This window comes from Trachinotus anak, unplaced genomic scaffold (genome assembly GCF_046630095.1).
Source record: "Trachinotus anak isolate AG129_WGS33_773 ecotype Australia unplaced genomic scaffold, CSIRO_AGI_Tana_v1 ptg000004l, whole genome shotgun sequence".
Taxonomy (NCBI): Eukaryota; Metazoa; Chordata; class Actinopteri; order Carangiformes; family Carangidae; genus Trachinotus; species Trachinotus anak.
In genome coordinates, this window is record NW_027273855.1 from 2,692,460 (window position 1) to 2,702,500 (window position 10,041).

Sequence of the window (10,041 nt, forward strand, 5' to 3'; positions counted from 1 at the left end):
TTGTTCTGTCTTATTATTGCTATTGAAATTATTGCTGGGAGCGATTTAACTGTATATTTTTACTGGGCTGTTTGTTAGTTGCTGTACACTCAGACGTCCTTGTGCCATATTGCTGCCTAAACATCAGAGACCACAATAAAAACCAGTCACAGATTGGACTGTGATGCCTTTGCCAATTTAGTTGAAGTGTGGGACCAAAGCTGTATCACTGTCCAGTCAAAATAAAAGAAAACTAAACGTTGGGACTGACAGTTTTTACAAGTCAGTGGTATGAAAGTGTGTGTGTGTGTGTGTGTCCCAGTCAGTTTGGATGCATGCCTTTTTTTTCCCCCTCACAGCTGGTACAAGCTTGGAGCACAGCCACAGCAATATGGTGCTCCAAAATGCATATCCTCCTTTTCCAAATAAGAGCTGAATGCACAAAAGAAAAATGCTCTCCCTCCCTCTCCTCCCGGGGTGTCACCGCTCTCCCTGCAGCCTCTTGCTCTGACACCAGGATTTGCTGCCGTTTTTCCCGACACCCTCGCGCCTCAGTCAGTCACTGTGATTACTGCAGAATGTAGGTTATTGTGACGCAGGCTGGCGGCGTTAACAGGATTAGGAATGGCTGCGTGCCGGGGGAACACGAGGACGTCTAGACAAGTTGTGACTAGGCAGCGTGGCGGACAGAGTGACAGGTATTACAGCTCATTCATTCAGTAATGATAGTTTAGATGTAATGATACACTTTTCAGCTTAGCGGGAGAAGCTTTCCTTTTCTTTGCCTCCCATTGAAGAGAGGTCAGAGGTCAAAGTGACCCCTGAAGGAGAGCACTCCACTGGTGGCTGACATGGGAGCTTCAGCCTCCAGATAAATCAACGTCTTTGTTCTTACTGCTTGAAACCACTGAAATTGAAATAGTATATTGTCACAATGCTCCTCATTGGGAAATTACCACACTAAGGCTTTTATAACTTCAGTTTCAGCGATTGTAGCAGTTACCAGTAATTAAATATCATTGTTATTATTCTCTCATCTGCAGTTATGCATAAGCCGCAGTGTTCCTCCCATGTCTCCAGCAAAGACTCGAAAGAATTTACTTTCTCATGTGGGAAATATTGTCTTAACTTAGATTTTATTGTGCTAAAGCCTGACAATAGAATTGGCAATTAAAGTTATTCATTTTTAAGACATGAATAAAATGAGAAATTCTGAATTTCTTTATGCAAATGAAGATGCATTTGAAAAAATCTAGGGTGCATGATGTTGTAGAACAAATTAACACTTTGACAGACAAATATATAGTATAAGACAAACAGCTTCTCAGACAGAAGGTCGATGCAGTGGCAAGAAAGACTGTGTGAAGCCTTTGGGATGACCTGGTTTTCTGCACTGACGTGATCTGATCTTCACAAATATAGACAAACATGGTGTCCCTAAGCTAATATTACACAAACAGTTAAATATTTTTGAACACACACATTAAACATTCACAGTGCTGGTGGAAAACGTAAATGAACCCGTCTTTTTAATAACTGGTTAAACCTACTTTTGCAGCAATAACTTCAACCGAGCTCTTTCAGCAGCAGCTGATCAGACCTGGTCCAACGTTCAGAGGAGGTCTGAACCCTTCTTCCCCAGAGCACTGCCTCAGCTCAGACACATTCAGGACATCTGGTATGAGCGGCTCTCTTCAGGTCATTCCACAGCATCTCTTCTGGATTAAGGTGGATTTTCTTTATTCGAAGTCATTCTATAGTAGATTTACTCTGGTGTTTAGGGTCATTGTCCTGCTGCCTCACCCAGTTTCTACTGAGCTTCACCTGGCAGACAGCCACCCTGACATTATCCTGGAAGAGACCTTGACAAAAATTAATTTTCCCCTTGATGATGTGGAGCCGTCCAAACCCAGAGGCAGCAAAGCCCCAAATCACTATGTTCCCTCCACCCTGCTTCACCTGTGGGCTGATGTTTTCACGCAGTTCCCTTTTACAGCATATCTGCATGATCTCAAACAGTTCAACCTTGGTTTCATCAGTCCATAAAACATTTTCCCATGTCTAATAGTTTTCAAACATGTCATCATAGTCAGATGGGGAAAGATGCAATTGTACCACCTGCAACTGATTCACTTTTTTCCCTTTCAAGAAACTTTAACATGATAAAATAAGGTAAAAAATAAAAAATAAAAATAATGGTTTTCACAGAAGAGAAGTTTGACTGGAGATCAGAATTATTTTTTATGAAATTCCACACAAAACCCATCAATCTGTAAAACCTGGGACAGAACTTCTTTACATATTAATACTGGAATTCAAACAGAATTACAAAAGCATGAAAAATGACGCTGCAGTTACATTACATGTATCTGAGTGATAAATTAAAACAAATAAAATCACATTATCTTTTAAAAACGTATATCTCAAATTAGCTCCATCTCAGCAGGTTGAAACATTGCTCACAATATATTGAGCCTTTTCAAATTGACTTTTTTATCATTCATTTGAATTTTCAAGGGTTTTTTCTTATTTTCTGCACATTGAGTGAAGTGGACGTGGACATCTCAGCTCTGGGAAGGAGCTCTCTTGACTGGTGGTGGGAACAGCACAGGAGGGCGTCATCCTCTGCTAATTGTTGACTCACTGAGGCTTCATGTTGCGTCTGTGGTCAGGAGGACAGCAAGGTGCTGAAGCTGGTTCAGTGGACTGCTGTGATACTGGGACGTCCTCAGATAAAGTCTCTGTGGTTCGCTTGGTATCTACACTCAGTTGCCACAGACACAGGAAGAGTCTCATTCTATGGAATCAAAAATAAAAAATGAATATAGAGCCATGTCTTTTTGGGGACACTACAGTATCCACTTTGTGTTAATGAGTCAGAAACTTGATCTCACCTTTTCTGTCCACAGTGAACACCAGCAGCTCAGGTGGCAGAGGAAGAGAGAGAGCAACAAGTAATGGTTATTAAGACAAACAATGATCTTTGAATTACTAAATAAGTGACATTGTATAAATAAACACTTTATAAATTAGCATACATAACTGTCATTATATACAGTCAATTTATAAGTGAAGGTGGAGAGAAAGTAAAGTCCTTTTTTTAGTGTTTTAGTTTTTCTCCCTTTCTTCTTCTCCATCTCTATGCAGTCCAGTCCTCTTCAGTGCAAACTTACTGACATACAGAGCTGCCAGCCACTGCTTTTCTTTTGCCATCGATTAGCTTGGGTATGACATGTGGTAGATTCAAGCTAACCCTGGCTACAGACTGCAGACCTACCAGTAGGAGCCACTAGTGCTGTGAGAAGGAATACTAATTCATTTTGAATGCACAACCAAGCAAATGGTACTGTGCCCTGCCAGACGCAAAGGCTACGTGGGGCGTGGACAGCCCTGCCAGACGCAAAGGCCGGCCCTCAGGATGAAAGAGAAGTTGATCCAGCCACCATACCAAAATGTGCAAAAGTACAAAGAAGCTGAAGTGCAAGATGCTACCTGGGACGTTTACAGCCCTGCCAGACGCAAAGGCTACCTGAGGCAAGCCCTCAGGGTTAAAAAGAGTCAAGCCATCAACCCTGCCAACGTAAAGAAATAATGGACAGATTCCCCCGGAGCAAGACGCTACCTGGGGTACCACCAGCCCTGCCAGACGCAAGGGCTAATATGGCAATCACTGTCCGCTGTTGGGTGGTGTGGCGAAGTCCTTGGTAGCTGTGGTTGGGTAGAGATGAGGGCAAATGTGGACTCGATACTGATGTTTCAAGAAGATATGGCGGTCCTGTCGCATATTAGATGATGTCAGTCTGAGTCACTGTCATCTGAGAACCTCTGCCTCTTAGCTGCAGCCTCTTCATCGTCACTGTCCTCCCTGCTCCTCTTTGTGGAGGAGCTGAGACCAGAAGTTGAAGGAGATACATCGTCCTCTTCTGAACTATCATCACTATCAGCACTGAGGGAGAGTGGCCCGATGTTCTCAACTTCAAGTTGAGGGATCTCAATCCTGTCCTCAGCATCGGCACGAGGGACAGGAGGAGCAGCTTCAGGGAAAGGGAGATGGACATGCGCAAAAGCAGGATCATTATGTGCAAAAGCATGAGGAACATGCAGGAAAGCAGGATGAACAGGAGGGGGAACAGCAAAAGGAGCAGCATAGGGATCAGGATGGAGAGGAGGAAAAGGAGGACCTTGTTGTTGCCCCTCCATCCTAGAGGGTGGTGGTGGGAACTGCTGGAGTGGAGGAGATGGAGGTCTGCTGTTGTCTTGAGCCCTGTTGAGGTCGGGGTCAGCAGTGGGGTCTGGATCATCAGGAGGCCTCACAGCTTCAGGGTGTGGATTGTTGGAAGGCCGAGAGAAACCACCTGAGGGGAGAAAAGTATAGAAATGTAACACTACATCTGCAAAAACAAAAAACAGGCTTAAACAGGAAGTGCAAAGACCTAAATTATGAAGTCTGATGAATGTAGCTTGTAGCAACACCTACATTGACTGCAGCAACCAGTGGTGTGGAAAGTATCAGCTGCAAACAGCTCAGTGCTACTTATTATGAGACCCTTACTGAAGGCAGCTGACCTGAATGATGAAAGTTTTACTGTTGTGACAAACATCAGTGGAAAATTAAAAGTCCTCTAGATCTGAGTATTTATATTGAGATAAAACAGGTTGGGACACTGTTTTAACTAAATCTTGAGTTACTCACTGCAAGTTATCACGGCATATAAGACTTTATAGATAAAAAGAACGTGTATTTATATGAAACATATTCAACATACATATTAATAAATATATAATAGGATGTGAGAACTCTTAAGGCGCAGCAGCAGAGAGGGTCAACGTTAGCCAGAGAGCATCGCACCACCCGCGCGCAACAATACAGCAGACGCGCGTAATGCACGTTGTCAGGCTATTGAACTGTGTGAAGCTTTCACCTTCTCCAACTCTCCTAAGTTTACAATATATTGTGTTCATTACTGAGATACCAGGCTGCTCATTGCTCTTGATGTCACTTTTCATGAAGGCAGGTGATGTGGACAGTTGCATGGTCTTGACGCTCCACTGGAGTTCATGCGTCATTACGCACAATGAACGATGGGCATATTTTTTAAAATCATGCATTAATAACAACAGGGCTTCTCCAAAATAAACCCACAAACATCTGTGCTTTAGTGGGAATCAAACTCGTCTCTTGATGCTGCTTTTGCAATTGATGAGTTGCAAATCTTGCGGCATAAAGGAGACTGACGCGCCCTGAACCACATGACAAACCTGTCTCATCTTCCCCCTCAAAACTAAAACATCAAATCACACTTCAACACAGCTGTTATGAAAATTATGAAAATGACATGTGTTTCATGTCAGTAACAGCTCTAAGAATGATCACTGGATTCCTGTTGTAGACTAAGCTCAATAACACTTTATGTCTCCGGCTCATAACGACCCTGACCTGTTGCTGCGTTTTGGGGAGTGTGTCTGAGAGTTAGTTCACAGATGTGATAAACCTGTAACTCAAAGGCCTCTGAAATTACCCGAAGCTAAACTCCAACAATCCCAACTAGCAAAGGGTTCTCTGCACATAGAGATTATATATTACATAATATTAAAAGATGTCTCACCTGAAAAAGACATGATCCACCGCCTGACTCGGGTCAGCAGGTGCTCCTCCATGGGGGGTCCATCCAAAGCCATTCTCCTCAGGTGGAAGTTTTCCAGTGGGTTTTTTCTTCTGGTTTGTTTTCCAAGAGTTTGTTTTCCAAGAGTTTGTTTCCGGGAGGTTTTCCAGGGGGTCCGGTGTTCAAGAGCTCTACTTTGCAGCAGACAGGTTTTGCATTGGGTTGTCAAGTCCAAGTGCAACTGAGAGAGTGGACAGACCTGCAGCTCTGATATCACCTCGGTCAAACGTCACTGCTCTGTTGCCATGACTTCTACTGATGCGTGTGGATGATGTCTTTTTGTTTTGTTTTTTAAAAGCATTTTCTTACAGCATCATTATGTTTTACAGGACAAACAGTGTTCGAGTCTCTGCTGTATTTATCCCATTAATGAGTCATCAAATGGCTTTTTACAAGGACTCTGTGTCTTTATAAAAAGTTCCAGTACGGGACTTTCTGAGGCACAATTCACACAGACTTGTTAAGACAATAAAATAAATAGCAAGCTCAAAAGAAAAGAAAAGTGTCATGCTGGGAGAAGATTTTCCACATCCTAGCATCCCAAAAGATGTTCTCATGAATGACTTATAACTGATCCATACAGCATTAGTAAATGATTTATTAACCTGAGATAAAGCCATTGATTACAGTTTATAAGCCCTTTAAAAATGGTTCCTTATCAGAAAGTGGTACCATTATTTTACTCATTAGATAGTTATTACAGTAAATAAATTAATGTGCTGTCATTAAACCAATAGAGTGCAAATACAGTTTAATTAGCCTGTTATTTTAAAAGAAGTTAAACTAGTGTATTTTATTGTCTTTCATGACTTTCATCAAGTCTGAAGGTGTTTTCATAGTAATCTGACACTATAAACATCTTTCACCTACAACATCATAATAAGATTTTTAATGTTATGTTGAACTATGGTTGACAGAATAATAAAAGCTGAGATTTAAAAAGGGGGGAAATGAACCACAGTGGCAAAACAGAGACTTTCACCAGCTACACCTGAAAGGTGAATTTATGCAAATGTGCTATTGTTTTATATATCACGGTAGAATGTGATGAAATACTGCTTTTAAATGAAAAATACATTGCAAGACATTAAAGACATTACCTTTAATAAATCATTGATCTCTGAAATAAAAGATGCAGAGGGAATGATATTTTAACACCAGCTGCACATACTAATCTTACAAAGATACTGTGTAGTATTCTGGCTCTGGGTCTGTGTAACACCATCGGAGGAATGTTTCAGTGCTTTGCTGTCAGCTGCTCTTTCTCTCGCAGTATGGTCCAGGATAGTATTGGTGTCAAATCACAGGTATGAAACTGCAGAGGAAATGAAACCTCAAAACCACCAGTAGTGCAAAGTAATTTTGAGGTACTTCTACTTTACTTGAGTATTTCCATTTTGTACTGCTTTAGACTCCATGACATTTCAGAGGGAAATATTGCAGCTTTTAGTCCACTACATTTATCTTACAGGTCTGTTACCAGTTACTTTACTTTGCTTTTACTTGTAACAGAGTCAATGTGCACTGTGGCACCGATACATTTACTTAAGGAGCACCACTGCCAACCACCTTTGTTATATGTTAAAGACTCTGTATGAAAACAAGTGATATTTAATTATTTGCCTCATGGAGTTCATTATATCACTCTTTTATCTTTTCTTCCTCCTCATCCGTTTCATTTCGCTTTTTCCCTCTTCTGTTGTGTTTTCATCTCCTGTCTCAGGTGGCAGGTTTGGTATCAGCTCTGATGATTCTGACCATCCTATTGAAGATCGGTCATCTCTTTGAGCAGCTGCCAAAGGTAAAATGCATCTGAGATAACAAATCTCATTAATGTTCATCATAAAAGTTGTTAAACAACAGCTCAAATCACCAGCATCAGTTTTCTTATATTTAATTATCCAGAGAATGTGGCATCTTTGACGTTTTTTGATTTGTAAAGGACTTGGTGAAACAATGTCACATGATGCACAACAGAGCAAACTAAACAATCCCCAGAGGAGATTTGGTTGTGGAGCAGCTAAAGTTTTTCTCCATAGACCACCATGGAATGATGATAGAATAATAAAACATCTGAGTGAAGGTGCTTTAAGAAATGTAAAGTCATACTCCAGCTGGATGAGACTCACTGTCAGTGATGCCTTGTTGTGTGTCCCAGGCAGTGTTGGCAGTGATCATTGTGGTGAACCTGCAGGGGATACTGGCCCAGTTCAAAGACATGTGTGTGCTCTGGAGGTCTGACAGATTAGACGTGGTGGGCTACACACTCTCACTCACACACACACACACACACACACACACACACACACACACAGGAGGAGGAGATTACACAGCATATTTCACATTAAAAATATCCCCCACTCCACATTACAGAATATGAAAATCCTTGTATGCCCTTGAAAGTCTTTGAGGTATTAATAGCCTGCGGTCTATCAGGACAAGACAGCAGTGAATCCACCAGAGGAAAATTTCTGCCATGAAGTAATTCTGACACCTACTCTGGAAGATGGATGGTTAATTACACCGAATGGGAACTCTAACAACATGCAAATGTGAAAACTTGATGAGTCTCCTTATCATTCTGGAAACTTGTTGAGGTATAAATAGAGTCAGAATCTCATCCCCCAAAATAAAATGAAGTGTCTTCATTACTCAGTAAAGGCAAATTTCATTTGCAAATTTGAAGAGAAAAACAGACCTAGGTTGTGTTACAAGGTCATCATGGACTAATTAACGATTAATTACTGGTAGAGAGAGAGAAATAAAGAAAATGGCAAGCGCAGCATAAACGTCTATAAATATAAAATACAAACAATAAGCACATCAACGCCAGAATAATACATGAATTCATCTACAGCTGAGGATGTGAATTCCCAGTGACAACCAGAAGTGTGTCAAGCTCTAAACATTTCTATTTTGATTGGCATTTTGAAAGACTAGCAGCAGATTATATCACAGACCTTGAGACCTTGAAGAATCCCAGATCTACCCTTGAAAACGCTTATATAAATAGCTCTGCCTGTCAAATCAAATCAAAATCTGATTTCAAATCAACTGGGGCCGATCCCTGCTTGTTCCTGTTGCTTTAATTAAGGGCACAAAATGATTTGGCACGCCTCGTTAAATAAACACTTACATAAATATTACATTTTGATCTGATTTTAAAAAAAAAATGTTTTAATGTATTAATGAGAGGTGAATAGGATTTTACTAACAGGATGTAACTGTTTCATGTCTACCTTGATTTTGATTCTGAGGACCTGGTCAGATTAATTAGGTTGAGTAGGAAGCCTAATAGACAGAGTGTTGAGTGACAGTGGGGAGGGAGTGCTGTGCCACTTAGAGCTATTTATAATGGATCAGAGCGGCTGGACAGACGATAAACACTAAATGAAAGTGACTGACAGACAGTTACTACAGCACCCTGTGGGGCTCTGACATGTGTGTGTGTGTGTGTGTGTGTGTGTTGGGCGAGGGGGGGGGGGGTGAGAGCAGGGAAGTGACTGGGAAAAGAGGAAATTCAAGAAAGCCCTTTAAAAACAACACACAGACTTCTAAAATACAATGGTTTGCTCACTACGTTTCTTTTATGCATTACCCAAACGTGTCGTAACCGCAGCCCTGGAGTGTTAGAGCTCATATTGCTGCAAATGTCATCAGATTAAACTCGGGGAGAAAGACACAAGAAACAATGACTAAAGGTGAGAGGTGAAAGAGGTGAAGACAGGAGGGAAAAAGAAAGAACAGAATAAGAAATGATGCTTTAATTACAAACTCTGACTTCAACAGTCGATCTACTGGCAACAACCCGCCACCCACAACACCACAAACATTACCCAGAATGCTTCTCAATGGGGATACTTCTGTTTTGCAGGGCTGATTGTTTTTTCAAAAAGCGTGCAGTGTTTACTTCTCATTTCCTTCCAGGTCTATTTTATCCAACATGTCACTGGAAAATAAAAAGTGTCCTATCTGCCTCTTCTGCAAATAATAACCTGCATGATTTTTACATGTCGGTGCAAAGTGGTGGAAGCCCGGTGTCCAAATTGGCCTCTCAGGAAGCTGAAAAACATTCTGCCATTCAATATCAATTGTAGCTTCCATTCGAAATATCCTAATGAGATGTCTCGCAATCTATTTAGTCTACTCAGACAAATAAAAAGATGCTGGGTGTATTTTGGGTACCTTTTTTAAATGGCATGTGAATAGAGTTGGCAGTACCCATTCAGTACCATGGACAGTTACCAGTTGTTTTTGGTTTTTGCAAAGTAGAATATTCTTAAGTTTTATCTCCATTAAATGAGAGCAGCATATATAATAATCTTAATTAACTGGGGGAAAAAACAACCTAATGACAGGATGTTTGCATGATATTGACAATAACCGAAAACAGTCGAGG

General features: G+C 41.0%; 1 protein-coding gene and 1 long non-coding RNA gene across 2 annotated transcripts; one reads left to right on the plus strand and one right to left on the minus strand.

Moving 5' to 3' along the window:
- Window positions 1-3,022: 3,022 nt before the first annotated feature.
- LOC139619916 (ESX-1 secretion-associated protein EspI-like) lies at window positions 3,023-6,341 on the minus strand. Its single transcript, XM_071474987.1, has 2 exons — window positions 5,586-6,341; window positions 3,023-4,334 (listed from the first exon to the last, which is right to left on the minus strand). Exons 1-2 carry the CDS (start codon window positions 5,656-5,658, stop codon window positions 3,775-3,777), a joined length of 633 nt encoding a protein of 210 aa, XP_071331088.1. The 5' UTR covers window positions 5,659-6,341; the 3' UTR covers window positions 3,023-3,774.
- A 523-nt stretch (window positions 6,342-6,864) lies between these two features.
- Window positions 6,865-7,868, plus strand: LOC139619917 (uncharacterized). Its single transcript, XR_011690687.1, has 3 exons — window positions 6,865-6,949; window positions 7,366-7,443; window positions 7,801-7,868. It is a non-coding gene; the product is annotated as an uncharacterized lncRNA (long non-coding RNA).
- The last annotated feature ends 2,173 nt before the right edge of the window (window positions 7,869-10,041 follow it).